Source organism: Blastomyces dermatitidis (genome assembly GCF_000003525.1).
Source record: "Blastomyces dermatitidis ER-3 genomic scaffold supercont1.7, whole genome shotgun sequence".
NCBI classification, from domain to species: domain Eukaryota; kingdom Fungi; phylum Ascomycota; class Eurotiomycetes; order Onygenales; family Ajellomycetaceae; genus Blastomyces; species Blastomyces dermatitidis.
The window spans coordinates 1307051-1322323 of NW_025544780.1; the positions used below are offsets into that span (position 1 = coordinate 1307051).

The 15273-nt window shown below is 48.3% G+C and overlaps 5 protein-coding genes across 6 annotated transcripts; 2 read left to right on the forward strand and 3 right to left on the reverse strand.

The window, feature by feature from the left end:
• The first annotated feature begins 19 nt into the window (after window positions 1-19).
• BDCG_06699 (uncharacterized protein) lies at window positions 20-2143 on the forward strand. The gene is made up of 2 exons (XM_045422450.1): window positions 20-1323; window positions 1438-2143. Exons 1-2 carry the CDS (start codon window positions 141-143, stop codon window positions 1602-1604), a joined length of 1350 nt encoding a protein of 449 aa, XP_045278088.1. The 5' UTR covers window positions 20-140; the 3' UTR covers window positions 1605-2143.
• On the reverse strand, window positions 1841-9413 carry BDCG_06700 (HEAT repeat protein). Its single transcript, XM_045422451.1, has 6 exons — window positions 6177-9413; window positions 5761-6123; window positions 4433-5710; window positions 4137-4368; window positions 3784-4082; window positions 1841-3723 (listed from the first exon to the last, which is right to left on the reverse strand). Exons 1-6 carry the CDS (start codon window positions 8628-8630, stop codon window positions 2098-2100), a joined length of 6252 nt encoding a protein of 2083 aa, XP_045278089.1. The 5' UTR covers window positions 8631-9413; the 3' UTR covers window positions 1841-2097.
• BDCG_06701 lies at window positions 8452-12292 on the forward strand. Of its 2 annotated transcripts, XM_045422453.1 has the most exons (4): window positions 8452-9082; window positions 9154-9345; window positions 9415-11493; window positions 11572-12292. In XM_045422453.1, exons 1-3 carry the CDS (start codon window positions 8872-8874, stop codon window positions 9774-9776), a joined length of 765 nt encoding a protein of 254 aa, XP_045281808.1. In that variant the 5' UTR covers window positions 8452-8871; the 3' UTR covers window positions 9777-11493; window positions 11572-12292. The 2 variants fall into 2 exon arrangements, with proteins under 2 accessions (XP_045281808.1, XP_045278090.1); XM_045422452.1 differs by having other exon boundaries at window positions 9154-11493.
• Window positions 9448-12815, reverse strand: BDCG_06702 (Mis6 domain-containing protein). Its single transcript, XM_045422454.1, has 4 exons — window positions 12264-12815; window positions 12142-12186; window positions 11011-12068; window positions 9448-10931 (listed from the first exon to the last, which is right to left on the reverse strand). The coding sequence occupies exons 1-4, from the start codon at window positions 12283-12285 to the stop codon at window positions 9843-9845; spliced, it is 2214 nt and encodes a 737-aa protein (XP_045278091.1). The 5' UTR covers window positions 12286-12815; the 3' UTR covers window positions 9448-9842.
• Window position 12816: 1 nt separating this feature from the next.
• On the reverse strand, window positions 12817-15231 carry BDCG_06703 (ClpTM1 domain-containing protein). The gene is made up of 4 exons (XM_045422455.1): window positions 15099-15231; window positions 13952-15028; window positions 13401-13886; window positions 12817-13322 (listed from the first exon to the last, which is right to left on the reverse strand). Exons 1-4 carry the CDS (start codon window positions 15138-15140, stop codon window positions 12978-12980), a joined length of 1950 nt encoding a protein of 649 aa, XP_045278092.1. The 5' UTR covers window positions 15141-15231; the 3' UTR covers window positions 12817-12977.
• Between the last annotated feature and the right edge of the window lie 42 nt (window positions 15232-15273).

The window sequence follows — 15273 nt, forward strand, 5'->3', positions numbered from 1 at the left end:
GGTAAGTACCTAGGTAGCTGCAGCATGTCTCCGCCCAACATCCTAACGTTGTATCATTTTCTTTACAGCCTGGACTTGTATACTTCCCGCTTTTCCCTAAAGAGCTATTTTCTCTTGTCGCATTACGTCAAGGAGCTGGCATGGCAGCTCCCAGACTCCCATTCCTGTACCCGAACCTTTTGCGCTCAGTCAGGGCATGTGAGCCAACGACCTATCGGTCGATAAGATTCCCCCCACCACCACAGCAAGCATCACACCAGAAGAGCAGCAGCCTATTCTCAGCATTTCATACCAGTCAACTCTGTGATGCAGAGCCATTCCACCAGCGCTATGGGCCGGCTGCAGAGCCTCGAATTCCCCCTCCTCCGAAGCCAAAAGATGTGGTCTCCCCAGAGGCCCAGCAGAACACACCCAAGAAGGAACAAACCCAAGCGGACAGGCAGAGAAAGATGTCTAAACCTTCTGAGCCACAGGATGTGAAGGATACGGGGAAAGAGGCTAAATCAGATGCCGGATCCAAGAAATCCTCACCCTCCTCGTCCGCCGTCTCCGCATCGTCCACAAACATTTCGGCGGAGTTACCGTCTCAAGGTAGCAGGGACTCGGCGCAAAAAGCGGGGATTGAGGCTGCTGCTTCCCCCGATTCTACGGCAGAAGAACGAAAGGTAGATTTATTGAAAGGGCCCCAAGACTTTGTATTTCAAATGCCCGGACCCATATCTTCCTCGTCACCCGAGGTCGAGGCTCCTTCTCAATCCCTGCCCCCGGAGAATTCCCAACAGCAGAAACCCCCGCATCTGAGCCCGCGGCCATACGTACACCACTTCGATACGTACACTCTCGTGAAAGATCTAGGTCGGTCTGGGTTTACAGAGGAACAGTCCGTGTCCATCATGAAGGCTATCCGAGGCCTACTGGCCGATAACCTCGAGCTGGCACGGAAAGGCCTTATATCCAAATCCGACGTGGAAAACGAGACGTATCTTTTTCAGGCGGCATGTTCGGAGCTTCGAAACTCCGTCCAGGCCTCACGGAATACAGCCATACAAGCCCAGCGCTCAGAGCGAGCCCAGCTGCAGCACGAGTTGGATATCCTAACGCAGCGCATGACACAGGAACTGGCAGGGTTGAAAGATGACTTGAAAGAGATGTTCAATGATCAGAAAATTTCGACGAGGGAACTACAGCGTTCGCTGGATACGGCAATCCAGGAGTTGAATTATCAGATCACCGTGTCGCTGAATAGTGACGGGAAGAGCGAGGTTGAGGGGCTACGGTGGATTTTGACCAGGAGAGCCGCGCTGGCTATTGCCACGAGTGCCAGTCAGATCTCCTTTTCCTTATCCTATGCGTTTCTTTGAGTTACCTCTGCTTTTATCCTTTTTTGCAATAACCCCTCTTTTTTAACTACCTATCTGACCAGCTTCATAAAATTAGGCATGATTATCCTCGCTCTCAGATATTCCTCATATAAGCACCGCGAGAAGGAAAATGCAGCTAAAGGTGCTGCCGCTGAGGTGAAACTCAACGACCAACCTTCCGCTGACCCTTCGTTACCGCCCATCTCTAGTCCAGAGTCAATGGCCACAGAGCCGATTGGGTGAGGACAAGACGGGACAGAAAGCATATATTTCACATATTCCAACCGACCTTCCTTGACGCATAATCCTAACAGCAGACGTTCATTCTTTGCCCCCCGAGTTTTTCCCTTCAGCTTTTTCTGTTTGTGGTCGATAAAGAACCAGCTAGAAACATCGGGCTTCTTTCAACACTCCGCTTGCGTTTCCATTTTGAATAATTACCTTATACCCCAACCAATTATATAGACGACCTCGACCTATAGATAATTAATTTGTCGAACAGTGGGTGAATATTTCCTAATACTTTAATTGAAACATAAGTGATGCCATATGACATATAGCTCCTGTTTCTCAATGACCAATATCTATGTCAAGAATTTACGCATACCCATGGCAAGGTAAAAACTTATGAATTATAGTATGTATAAAATATATATGTGTGTTACAAAGCCAACCGGACGGCCGGATCATTATATCCAAAGTAACCCTATCTGGACGGAGTAAATAAAACCAAATTCTAAAAGTCCATCCGCAACGCAATACTCGGTACATTCCTCTCCCCATCATCCGCCCCGTCGGAAACGTTCCTCCCCTCCTTCCCCCCACCACCCCCACCACCCCCAATCCCCCCATTTCTCAGAATCTCCTCCGTAAAAGCTCGCTGCTCAGCACCCATCCCCGCCACTAGACCTCTAAACGACACCGCGTCGATCTTCGCTAGCTCAAGAAGAGCAGCGGCTATCTCCTTATAAATTCCCTGGCCTTCATTCCTCGCGCGCATCAGGAGTGCGGGAATAACCAGAGCCATCGCTATGGGGACACTCGCTGGTGCAATCGTGCCCGAGCCGATACACGAGACGAGAGCCAGTGTGATGGTCCCCTTGACATTTTCAGGGTCTACGGGCGTCTCAAGTTCGCTGGCGGGCAGGCTTGTTATGAAGGCAATGAGTCGTGGGAGGAGGAAACGAGCAATTGCGTCGTCGGTCGGGGAGCGGGTGGTTTGGGTCGATGGGCTAAGAAGGATGGAGCGGAGGCAGCCCGCTGCGACAGTCGCGAGGCCCAGGTCCTGTAAGCAGTCGAGGAACTCGGAGAGTACGCGAGGGATTAAGGGATCTTGCGGTGGTATTACGTGGGTGCTTGTTGTCAGCAGGACGGTTAGGGATAAGAGAGTATTTTTGGCGCAAGTGAGTGAGGTTTCCGATTCGCGGCGTTGGGCAATCGTGAGAATCTGGAGAAGACGGGAGATGCAACCTCGGATTTGACGGGAGATGATTTCTGGGTCTTCGGGGGGAGGATGTGGGGTTTCAGAATCAGTGGGTACAGCCGAAGTTGTGATTGACGTCGGTGGGCGGGTGATGCCCTGGATGAAGCGGCGAAAGATGGGGAGAGCTCGAGGGACGACTTCGGCTTGGCAGATGCCCATGGCCAAAATTGTTGTGAAAATATGCAAGATGCAGGCGCGGAGATCCCCGCGGATAATGGAGGGAAAAACAGAGGTGACGTCGACAAGTGAGGAGAGGGATAGTGTTATGAGGGAGGCCGCCTCATCAGATATATTGAAGCGGGTGTGCGTCGGAGACTCGCTGAGATTAGGCAGGAGTCCTGCAAGGACAAGAATGATGTTTCGTGTGAGTTCGAATAGCTGCTCAATATCGTCTGACAGATTGTCAGATCGAGGCTGGTTATTCGGTGCAGAGTGGTGGTGCAGAGCCAGATCTCGTGCCATTTGGACAATGACCGTTTGTACGCTGGAGCCTTCAGTCATCACTAATCTGTCCAACGTATCCATAGTTTCGGAAAATACGGCCTGTTGGTACACGGCATTCCCAGCAACGGATGGGTGGAGGATCTTTCGCAAGGCTCGCAGAATTTCCAATGACTGATTTGATTGTTCATGGCTTTGCGCGACGAGAGCCTCGAAGGCAAGGCCAAAGAGAACAAAAAAGAACGCGACTGGTTCATCGCGATAGTTTATATGCGTTCCCTTCTCCCCCTTTACACCATTTACTTCAGGTTTATCAGCACTAACTACTTCCTTTGACGGTTCAAGTTTCCCATCAAGGGCATCGAAGACGAACTCGCTATCCTTCTCAACCAGGCTTGCGATGGCATCAACGAAACTCAGCCAGGAATCTTGATAGAACTAGTTTGAGCATATGTGTTAGTGGTGTGGTAGAAGACATGATCAAGTCAGAATGCATACTTTCAATAATGTTTCCCGGTTCAATGCTGCATACACCTCGTCCAAATTGTCAGATACGGTGGGCCCAAGCGTGCTGGATATTTCCGGTTCAAATCGGAGGCGCGCAAATTCCTGGAGGGAAGAGAGCCACAGGGGAGTGAGGGTAGCGGTATACGGCTGCACAATTTCAGCCAACCAATTTTGGTCGTTGCTAGCTATCTGCAACCTAGCCCAAGCTGAGAATAGTGCAAGCTTCACCATCACACGCGCATTAGAATTAAGCCCTTTGAGATCACCAATCTCTGTGGTGTCAGGTTTATCTAATGAATGGATTAGCGAAGTTATCAGCTAGCAAGGGAAGTAAGAACACATACTCGCGAAGTTCTCCAGGCCAACAACCAGTAGTTTAAAAATACGACCCATACGATCCACATTTGTCACGATTCCGGTACCAACGAAAGTTGCGCAAACATTAATCGCCTCCGAGGCCAGCTCAGATGAAGAGTCAGCTGCAAATGCAGGAGTTAGTGCGGAACTAATTTGAGCTTGATATTGTTCCAAGAGTAACGCTTCCGCAAAATCGGGATCCGGGGTTTTGCCAAACATCTAGAGAAAATTTCGCTTTTTAGTAAACTGGGGAGGGGATGGAAATCCAATGGGCACTACTAACCTTCAATATTTGATCAATTATTTTCAAACCCCAGATTCGGAGCTCAATGACGTTGGCAGTGGATGCGGAAAATGCCATTCGAATAATATCTCCAACCCTTTCTTGCAACGCCATTTCTGCGGGAATAATTTGATCGGGCAATATGTTTTTGCTAACCATGGACAGAAGCTCACTTAGACAGGCCATCACGAAATTTCTGGTTTGCCACCTGAGCAGTTCCTGACCAGAGGAGGACTCGTTGGCCGTTTCGCCGGGCTCTCCCCCAACGGCTGCGGCAAATCCTGCCACCTCGTCGTCTGCGATGTCATGAATAGCAGTGGTGTTGACTGTGGTAGGTGGAGGATTATCATCCTGTTTCGATCGCGTCTTCGTGAGGACCTTTTGGAACCGTTGTATCCAATCATCAGTATCCGTGAGCCCAGTTTGCTGCAGCCAGTTGCAGACAATGTTTTTCAATGCTTCGTTATCCGTCGCGCTCTCAAAGGCTAGCCAGAACTCATCCTCAAGGCTCGGTGAGGCTGTGCGAATGACCAAATCGGCGTCTCTTTTCATCAGATTGTTGAAGCCTCGAATAGCGGCATCCTGAATTGTCGTGCTTTTCAATGCAAGTTCCTGCTGAAGCCATCGGACATAGGCGGAGAAATCCATGTGATTTGGAGCATATAAAGACAGATGATCTAAGCATTTTGAGCTCTCTGCCACCAGCGCTGTGGATTTCTCAAGCTGAAATTCCTTCACGAGCGTGAAAATCAGTTCCCGAGTTTTTGAGATATCCCGTAAATCCGGACCAAGAACGTTGATAAGCGAATCAACGCAGCGACTAATGGACACGGTAGTCGGAAATGCCACTTCTAGATTGGAGGTTGACACAGATGAAGCTTCTTCATTATGGGTATCGGCAATATATAGCCTGGCAAGCATGCCGAGGGAGCTTGACACATAGGCCGAAAAGGTCAATCCAGCAGATTCTGCCACTCGACCCAAGCCTTCTAGTGCCCAGAAGTGAACGACGGGGTGAGGATCACTGCAGAGGGACATGAGGACGCCAACAATGGTTTTCAAGTGGAAACTAGCCGCCATGCCGCCGACTTGAGAATGGATACAACCTAGAGCTGTCGCGCATCCAGCACGCGTGCTGGGATCTCGGTTCTCAACAATGGAATCAACGAGGAAGTTGATTTGGCTGCTAGTGAAGGCATTCCCGGAACTATTGCACAGCCGCCCTAGTGCTTCGGAGCCTATACAACGCACGATGGGATCGGGGTGGGTGGTAAAAGTCTACTGGTCCTTAGCATATATAGGTGATTGTGTAGAGGGTAGGTTTTTACCAGAATGAGCTCCTGCATAACTTTCTCAGTTGCAGGATACCTCAAGTTCCCCGGCGCCGATGGGGTCTCCTTAACGGCAACTTTAACAGCAAGGAGCAGAGCTACAGCAATATTGACAGTCATGGCTGCCTTTCGCCCAGGGTTGCGGTTTAGACTTTGGGCGGAGAGTAAGGCTGCTATTTGCTCCACACTACTTTCCTGAACCTTTGGCGATTGTAATGGTAACGCCTTCGCAAATAAGTCTATTGCTGCATTCACAACTTCGGTATCGGGAGGGTCCGAGTATGATCCGCTATTTCGCTCAGTCACCGAATAGAGAAGTACAGAGTCATGCTCCCTAGCTTGGCAGATCGGGGATAACAACTACAGAAAGTAGTTAGATTTGCATGCATTAAGGCGGGTAGTTTGGAGCTTACAATATTGTCAATTCCCTGCTCAGGTGATTCCATCGCTTTCGTGCCGGCGGAGTTATCTTCTTTATGACATCCTGAGATGGTCTCGACGGCAAATTCATGTGCTAAACCTGTTACACCAAATCCAAAATTGTCGTCAAGGTCCCAAATATTATCAAAGTGAGTAGTGGAACTAGCAATGGATGTATCAAAAGGGTTTGCGGAAATAACCTCAGGATCAGCAAATGACGAGATCGCTAGGCCTAGGATATTCGACAATGATAGAACATCTGAATTTGCGTGGTCTATGTTGACTAGTTTTGAAAAACACTGCAATACACGTCGACGAATCATCGTGGCGAAATCCTTTAACTGTAGTGAAGGCGATAGGCGCTGAGAGATATCTTCCGCAGACTTGAGTCTTGGCAGGTTATCCAAAAACATCACTGTATTCTGAAGCATTGCAGCAATACGTCTTGATCCATCTGCCGTTACAAGGTTGCTGTTGAACTCCAAAAACACGTAGATTGAACCAAGGGCGCATTCTCGGACGTGGGCCAAAAAGCTCATCTCTAGGGGACCGCGTTGAGCCAGGTTATCTTTGGGCAAAGGCTTTGGGAGGGCATTTTTCCACAATAGGAGTAGCTGGGGTAGGTGAATTTTGGTGAAGCTAGGTCCAAGCGGCATCAGACCGCCAATTAAAATCCATGCAACCTGGATTTGCGTGCTTGCAATCCTCAACTCCGAGCTGCTACTTGTTTTCAGGAGATCTGTAGCTTGTGATAGGACCCGTGCGTACACATCGACGGAGCCATAGAGTGGCTGCAATCGAGAGGTACTCAACATAGCCGCCAGGCCATGGGCGTATCCAAGGCATCGCCTATTGGAATGTCGTGGAGTAGATAGCTGACCAATCTCCCTGTTAAGGCTATTCATGCAGACCGTCACGCAAGAGAGGAGTTGCTGAGGGCAAGCAAGAACAAAGTTGCGCAAGCACTGGGCGGTATGAATTTGGACAGTATAGCTAGGATGCTGGAGTACCTGGAGGAGTGAATCACGACAGCTGTCCCCGATAACCGCCAGAGCAGAGCCTAAGGAAGATATAATAGCAGATAATGTGCTCAAGGCACTCGTTAAAGTGTATTTGCTTGGCTCAGGTCGCTCCTGGACCACTTTCGGGTAATCCTTAAGCAGGCCATTTGTTAGCCATTTGGCGGCGTTAAGTTTACTATTCTCACGGAGGATTTCACGACAAACAGTATCCTCTAATAAGCTCTTGATAAATTTCCTGGTCATCAGGAGTCGGTATCGGTTGTAAGTGATGGTTGGATGATTTAATACCGTAACTAGAAAGTGACCAGCAATTTCCGCATAGCGTTCTTCGACAAAGTTGTTGCCAAGGCCTCTTAGGATTTGCTTATAACACGTAGCAATACCTGCTCTTGCTCGGTTACTAGTTGAGGTTCGGCAGTATTGAAAAGAAAGTTGTTTCAAGAGCTCGGGGAGTTGGAATGAAATATGAAGGTCCACTCTTCGACCTGCAGAAGGCTGCGGCGACTGAGGTCGCTCGGTTGCGTCATCACCATCAGGGGCAGTTGGCTGTTTTTTCGATTGCTTTTTGGGTTTTCGAACAGTTGGCACGTCCTGGACCTGGTCTCCGGCTACGAGAGCTTTGATCAACATGGCAGCAAGGCAGGAAGCGGCCGCATGCCTTACAGATGGACTAGGGCTGTCAATCACTTTCCAAATTGTAGCTTTGAGATTCTCGAAGTCGGCTAACGTCCCAAAATAGGATGTGCTCTTAATCAACTGCTCAAGGCAATAACATGCACTCGCTTGGACGGCGACGGCCTTGTCGTTGGTGGCCGTGTTTCGAGCATGCTTCCAGATATCCTTCGCTGTTTGTTCATCCACAGGAGAACCGATGCTGCCAACCACCCTCTTCAAGGCTGTATATAAGGAGCTCCTCAATCCGGCATGGTTTTGGGAGGACTTGAATAGCTTCAACAATGCGGAGCAGACAACAGTCGACTGAGTGAACAGACTGTCTCCAGCTCCTGCATATATCTCCCCTATCGCGACAGCGGCGGCAAACTTAGTCTTCAGCTCCCAATCATTCTTCCCAGCATTGAGTATTCCCAGAAGTTGTGTGACGGTGTCGTACAGCGTGGTTCGGTCCCCCTTGCTGAAGATAGCGTTGAAACATCGGCCGACGTTATTTCGTATCACCCTGGTGGGAGGAGGCGACGAAAGCTTCAATATTTTAAAGAGTTCCTGAATGATAAACCGTTGCTGAGAAGATAGACCCGCTTTATCGAGTGTCGCTGTGTATTGAACGAGGTCCGCGGTAAACCTCAGGAGGTAGAGGTCTTGTTGTTCGGAGGGGAGTGAATGAAGCTTGGGCACATCTAGTTCGAGGCGGGAGTCCGCAGTGTCTGGCCCCGCTGATGGCGCAGCAGCGGTATCAGGAGCCGCCATTGCTGCTGATGCTTCATAGGAATACTCCCAGGCACATCTACAATTTGTGCGAACTAAATGGTTCACCTTTAAGGGGTTGGAGTTAAACGTCGTGCTCGTGCCATAGTTCACGAACTGTCAAGATATATCACCGGCGCGGATCAACAGTCGGGCCGATCCTCTCCCGCGGAGCCCCCAAAAGTGTCGTCGGACAACGACATCGTTCTCGCGCGCCGACGTTACCGCCGTTATTATAGACCTCATGGCTTCTACTTTTAGATTGAGACTTTTGGGAGGGCCTCGAAGCCTACGCCCTTGGGTGTGCAAGCATTGTCGAGCCCTGAGTTCCTCCGCAATCGTACAGGCAGGTCACAACCGTTGGTCTACAATTAGGCACGACAAGGGCAAAAACGATGCGGCAAAGAGCAAAGAGCGCATTCTCTACGCCAGAGACATAATCAATGCGTCGAAGTGTAAGCAAACTTTACACTGAACATTTGTTGTCCATATTTCTTACTCCTCATAATACTGACACTATGCAAAGTATTTGGACCAGACCCGGCCTCAAATCCCCGACTCGCCCTTGTCATCAGCAAAGCGAAACGAAGCGGTATGTCAAAGAGTACAATTGAGGCTGCTATTGCGCGTGGCCAGGGAATATCGCCGACGGGTGCACCCCTCGAATCGGTAACGATTGAAGCACTCCTACCATCATCTGTTGCTGTCGTGATCGAATGTATGACGGATCAGAAAATGAGAACACTGCAAGATGTCCGCTTTTTAATTAAACATCACGGGGGGACAGTCACACCCACGAGCTATCTATTCGAGAAGAAAGGCAGAATCGTATTTGAGAAGGTCGAAGGCTTGAACGTAGATGACCACCTGGAGCATGCCATTGATGCTGGAGCTATTGATGTGGATACAGACGATCAAGGTCGGCTCAGAGTATTCGCAGAGTACGCAGATACGAAGGCTGTTGGTGATAAACTTTCAGCACTGACTGGATTGAAAATCGAGACCGCTGACATTATTTGGGACCCGAATAAGGACACGGTTGTGGAACTGCAATCGAGAGAAGATGCAGATAAAATCGAGGAGATCCTGAGTGCAATTCGAGAGGAACCCACCGTCCAGGATATATATACCAATTCAACTACATTATAATCAGAAACAACAATAGGATCAATCGGCCCTCGGTAACCATCGAATATACAAATCTCATGTACACTACTACCGCAACGCTTTCATTGTACTCCGCATCAGATTCCCAACTCCTTCAGCTCCCATTTCGTCCAGCCATTCAAGCATCTTTAATCTGTATTCTTGCCAGTTTATCGTTATACCTCCCTCTTTATCTAGCGCAGCTAGCGCCCTCTGCGTCACCGGCCTTGTCAATCGCACGGACAATGATTTCCCTTGAGTATCAGCTAATGCTTCTTCAATCCCCCTGAAACACGCAGAGGAGACGTTGCAAAATGCGGCATTTTGACTTAATGAAAATATAGAAGAAAGTTGGTATTTGTGCTTTTCACCACTAGCGGAACTAGACGTCTCGCTCAACGCCTGCATATACTTCGAGAGCTCATTTACCGTTCCAGGTGGAACAATGCAGCCCAAGGCATTAGGATCGTCCGAGTTTAAGCCTCTGTTTCGCCACAACAGGTTGCAAATATCAATCACGTAACCATTAAACCGAGACACTACTTCTGTTGAATACGGTTGATCGGGCGTCCTGGTGCTTTGAAGCGTCGCTGACGTAAGTGAAGTTTCGAAAGAATGCTTATACACTGCCAGTACGGAACATAGCGTAGATATATGGCTTAGTGTCTGTGTGAACGCAAGTATATATATTATTTGCGGTTGCGGGACCGTGATGCGTATGTTGGCATTCTTGGGCGCATAGCTGTAAAGTCCTGCCAGGTCGGTATAAAACTGAAGTACCGATAACGTAGTGGATCTTTTTTGAATGGTTCCTGTCCACTTAGTCCCCGGTGAGCTCTCGAGGACAGTTAGGGCAAGGAGCTCTGCCCTGCTAATGAGTTGGAGTAAAGGAGGTATAGGGGAAAGAGAAGGAGTAGCGCGGATTACTGAACCCCAATGTTGGATTAAAGACGAATAGTATTGAAGCATGACAACTTTTGACTCGGGTTGATCACTTAGAATAGCATCCTCTAATGGAATGAAGTAATTTTGTCGAAGGGTATCGTAGTCTTGTATGGGTATATACTCCAGGAGCCCAAGGATGGTAGTTCTGCTGTCATGGCCGTTCCAGAAAAGGAGGTATTTGCGCAGAAACTTATCCACAGCTTCAGGCATACTCTGCAGAATAACGAAGTCAATATTAAAAGCAACACTGCGAAACCCACGAGCAAGAGGAGAAACTTAGATCACTACCCACCTTGGTAAACCGCACAAACCCAACAAGGGCATCAAGTACATATTCAAGATGTTCTGAGTCATTTACTTCATCCTCTCCTTCCCTCACCGCTCGCATTCGGTCCAGTTCATCCTCAAAAAAACTATCCAACCAGCTCTCTAACCGTTGTGTCGCTGCTTCATTCCTCACGAACAGCAAATACCTTTGCGCGAGCGGATCCACTAAGGCCGCAGCAACCTGATTCGGCACCTCGATCCTGTCCAGTTTCCGGACGAAATCGTTTGCACTCCGTAATTCCTCCAGTGATGTGAAATCTCGCTTGACTCGCGAGGTCTGCACGACTGGGATAACAACCTCAATTCGACTCCTTTTCACCCCCCCGCGCCGCACAGCTTGGAAAGTCTGCGGAGCGCCTTGACCATTACCCGGCAATCCTGAAGGGGCAGTTCGTTCTTGAATATGCCTCATCTGTTTAACCCACTCAGGATCGGGATGTTTGAAGAAGTAAGTTGCACGCCCACTTGATGCGTAGGCATCCCCAACAATGATGTCAGGATAATAGCTCTTAAAAACTTTCAGCAGGCCCAGAAGCTCCCGCTCTTCGCCGCCGGTGTTTCTCATTAGCTCCATGAGCGCTTGAATGCGGAATGGCTTTATGTGTTTCCTACGTGTGATTAGCGAGAGAAGATGACATAGTGACCTGCGTAGGCTGATCATGTCCAGGAAATTAAACAAGACAGCATAGAGCCTTGACAGGCATGATTGGTCTTCCATATCCTCGTACACTAGAATTAGCCAGCGTATGAGTAAGGATTGGGTTGCAGGCGATGGCTTGCTTCTGCTGGGTCCGAAGCAGGATATGACCATTGAAGCTGTGCGAGGGCGCACGCGCTCGGATGGGTAGAGATTCTTTACTATAGTGGTTATCGTCGTTTGGTCTAGATGCTTGGATTTTGAGATGGTGGCGATTAGGCGCTCTAGCAGATGAGTTGGAATGCCTGACTCGTAAGCGGCGGACGCGATCGATTTCGCCAGATCAGCGACGTTCGTGTGTCGCTGCTTTGGCGGGAGGGGAGCAACTGCGTGCGCATGTTAGATATTCATTTCTCATGTACAATATTACGATATGGATGAACTTGCGTGTATTCTTACCATTTTCCAGCTGTTCAATTGCGTCTTTCATTTCCTGCTGCTTGTCTATTGAATTGAACGGTTAGTTGGAAGTTGAATCCGTGATGCACAACCGAACTGAAGATTGTAGTATCTTATCTCACCTTGTTGCCCTTCTGGAGCCATATTCTCTAGAATAATTTAGACGCTTTATATTTCTGTAGTGGATGAACTTCCCAATTCGCTTTCAAGGGACGTTCCCAAGGATCCATACGGTTCCCATTCTATCATGAAAACTAGAGTTGGCAATAGAAACAATAAGATCGCCAATAATGAACAAACACCTCTTTGGTCAAATACTTGTACAATTACGGTTTTGGAAAACGTATGTTCGAATTATCGGGCACGGATTGTCTGAAATCAGTCGCGAAGGTATATACTGGTGCGCGGCGATTGGCGCGTCTAGGTGTTTATCTGATCGCGGGGTTGAAACCAGGAAATCATATAACATTCGACTTTCGAGTGCAGAGAAGCGGCGCATTAGTTGCATAGGAAATTCTCTGAATAGTTTTGATTTCAAAAAGAATGGCCTTTGGATATTAAAATAAATATAAGCGGACTTCGTCCATATGACAACTTCTAAATACTACCTCACATGACCCTCATGTAGCGAAACCTTTTATATATAGTTCATTCAACTGGTGAAAGCTGAAAGCTAGATGATGCAGGAGTCTTATACAACGCCAATAAAAACACTTATGTACCTCTATTCAATTTAAAAACTAACTATAAGATGCATTAATATTCCCAGATCTAACTATTGGGTCCCAAGTCCACTGCAACCCCTCTTTGCCAGGCCATGTACTGTACAGTTGAATTTACTTCCGCTTGCGAGCGGGTTCTTTTCTGGCTTTCGCTCCCGATGTACTTGTCTCAGGCTCCGATACAGTAGTAGGCTCAGAGTCCTTAAGGGCCTTTGGCCGCTTATCCGCTTCGGTTTCTTCAACTTCATCCTCCTCCCCACCCTGACCAAATTCGTTTACACGCTTATAGTCAACCTTATATTTATAGCTCTGATACAACCAGATAAAGAAGATAATATCGTCTCTAAGTGTGGCGATTCTATGGAGAGTGGGCATCTTGATGGTGAACGCGAAGAGATCGTCGATGAAGGTATTTAGGAATTTATATGTGAGGGCTTTGCCAGGCATATGTGCGACGGACTGAGGGGGAAAGCAATGTTAGTTGAGATTATGACGAAAACAGAAGTTTCATGGAGTGGGGCTTAAGAACATCCCTACCTTCAAACGATAGTTGATGTAGAGGCTAGGAACCATCATAAGGAATCCGTAAGCGTAGACACTTCCCACCAAGGTTTCGATAACATAGGAGTACCACGACTTATGGTCTTCATACACCAGGCTATAAACTGCATATGCAGCCAGCAATGGGACCGCGAGCATATAAAGGTACCTGAAAGCTATTTCATCATATTCCTTGGTTTTTTGTTCCGTCTCACTGAGCTTATGTTTATCTTCGAAGACAATAACGTATGGTAGGAACGAGAAAGCCGACCCCCGTCGCGGACGACGAAGGCGAACGTCAACGGTTTTGGTGATCTTCCATGCTTCCAGGACAATGCCAAAGGCTTGGCCGCCGAGAATCATCCATGAGGTACCCTCACTGTTATCAAGCAGGTACAGGAAGATAATTGTTTGCATGAAGACATTCGCAAGGATGGTGCGAACTGACGTACCAACCGAATCTTTCTTCTGGCGCCAGTGAGACTGTTTAGATGTTAGCGATACAGCACTTCACACATGGGATAAAAGATAGCAAGGAATGCACTCACAATATCATTTTTAAATGCAAGCCCCTCGAAAATCATATGAAGAATGCTGACGAAGAATGTAGTGGCCAAAAGGTAACTATTGGTGTCTAACAAAATCTCCTTAAAAGTTTCGAATTCGCTTCCGTCACCACCAGTAGGGAGGGGGCCGCCACTTGCAGCTTGTCTCTGGCTTTGTTTTGTATTCTCATCAATGTTGGCCAACAAGGTAAATTTCCAGTTCTGCATGTTTTTTAACGTGATATGGAGGGGTAGCGTCTCAACAGTGGAGTTCAGTTCGGTCATATGGCTCTTTAATTGCCAAAATGTATTGACAAAGAGGATAGGGTAGTACCATCCATTCTGGCCGGTAGCATCTCTAGCGCCTGTCCTCTCAAGCTGGAGATATTGTCGCGCTGCTGGAGCCATGACCGGGAAATTAATAACCCCAGTATCCGGGATGACAGAGAGGGTAAAGTTGGGGTGATAGAATGACCCGATTTGGGTCACTCGTGGAACATCAACCTCGCCCTCTTCTATCTCGTCCGCATTGAGGAGATTCTTTAGCTTCTTCACTTTCTTTTTGGGAAAATACTGGTTCAGCGGGCGTCGGAAATAAACAGCGTTGGCAGCGTTATAGGATTTGTCTTTTGGGTCCAGTGGCTGTCCAGTGAGCGACATGTAGAAATGAGCCCATAGCGTCCCGTTTTGTTGGACTTCTCTGGGCACTTTGAAACTTGTCGCGATCTCCCTGGTGTCGTCCCAATCACCGAGAGTAAAATTCTTCTCCTCAAGCACCTTTGCATCTTCTGGGAGAGTATCCAATGACGGAATACTGGTAGATGGCGAGACGTAAATGGAAATGTCTACCGAGCTATTCATAGGCCATATTGGGGCGACCTTGTGAGGGACCATACTAGCATTGGTGATGGTACGGATATCCGGCCGGTCTGCGAAAGCTGGAATAGCTGCTTTCCCCGCAGCCGCAGAACCACCACTGGTATCATTTTGCGCTGATTTTGACGGCCCGAATACTTGCGAAACGAAAAACTGGGTTGCGATGAACAAGGCCAACCCCTGAAGGGCAGATTTGATCAAAGACTACATCTTCATCTCATTAGTTAAGAGCGAGCGTAGCATATGATTTGGAGATAAAGGACAGGATGCTTACGCCTGAGCCCTGCTCCTCTTGCTGTTGCCTGCGCCCCGACATATTGCTGAACTTCTGAACGCAATACCAAAATTCTGCGGGGTGGATAGGCGTCTGCGCAAAGCAATCGCGGCAGTTAGTTGACAGAAGCCAGTTCGCTGCTATCGGAGCTCCGGCGAACAGCTCCGAGCAAATG

Excerpts from the sequence above, each read along its gene's own strand:
- BDCG_06701 (XM_045422452.1), top strand. The coding sequence starts at position 8,872 with ATGGCTTCTACTTTTAGATTGAGACTTTTGGGAGGGCCTCGAAGCCTA. Across the intron at positions 9,083-9,153 it reads CATAATCAATGCGTCGAAGT|TATTTGGACCAGACCCGGCC; the intron begins GTAAGCAAACTT and ends CACTATGCAAAG.
- BDCG_06700 (XM_045422451.1), bottom strand. The coding sequence starts at position 8,630 with ATGGCGGCTCCTGATACCGCTGCTGCGCCATCAGCGGGGCCAGACACT. Across the intron at positions 5,711-5,760 it reads TTATGCAGGAGCTCATTCTG|ACTTTTACCACCCACCCCGA; the intron begins GTAAAAACCTAC and ends AAGGACCAGTAG. Across the intron at positions 4,369-4,432 it reads TAATTGATCAAATATTGAAG|ATGTTTGGCAAAACCCCGGA; the intron begins GTTAGTAGTGCC and ends AATTTTCTCTAG.
- BDCG_06702 (XM_045422454.1), bottom strand. The coding sequence starts at position 12,285 with ATGGCTCCAGAAGGGCAACAAG. Across the intron at positions 12,069-12,141 it reads AATTGAACAGCTGGAAAATG|TTGCTCCCCTCCCGCCAAAG; the intron begins GTAAGAATACAC and ends ATGCGCACGCAG. Across the intron at positions 10,932-11,010 it reads GGTTTGTGCGGTTTACCAAG|AGTATGCCTGAAGCTGTGGA; the intron begins GTGGGTAGTGAT and ends GTTATTCTGCAG.
- BDCG_06699 (XM_045422450.1), top strand. The coding sequence starts at position 141 with ATGGCAGCTCCCAGACTCCCATTCCTGTACCCGAACCTTTTGCGCTCA. Across the intron at positions 1,324-1,437 it reads GGCTATTGCCACGAGTGCCA|GCATGATTATCCTCGCTCTC; the intron begins GTCAGATCTCCT and ends TCATAAAATTAG.
- BDCG_06703 (XM_045422455.1), bottom strand. The coding sequence starts at position 15,140 with ATGTCGGGGCGCAGGCAACAGCAAGAGGAGCAGGGCTCAGGC. Across the intron at positions 15,029-15,098 it reads AAGAGGAGCAGGGCTCAGGC|TCTTTGATCAAATCTGCCCT; the intron begins GTAAGCATCCTG and ends ATGAAGATGTAG. Across the intron at positions 13,323-13,400 it reads ACATCAACTATCGTTTGAAG|TCCGTCGCACATATGCCTGG; the intron begins GTAGGGATGTTC and ends TTTCCCCCTCAG.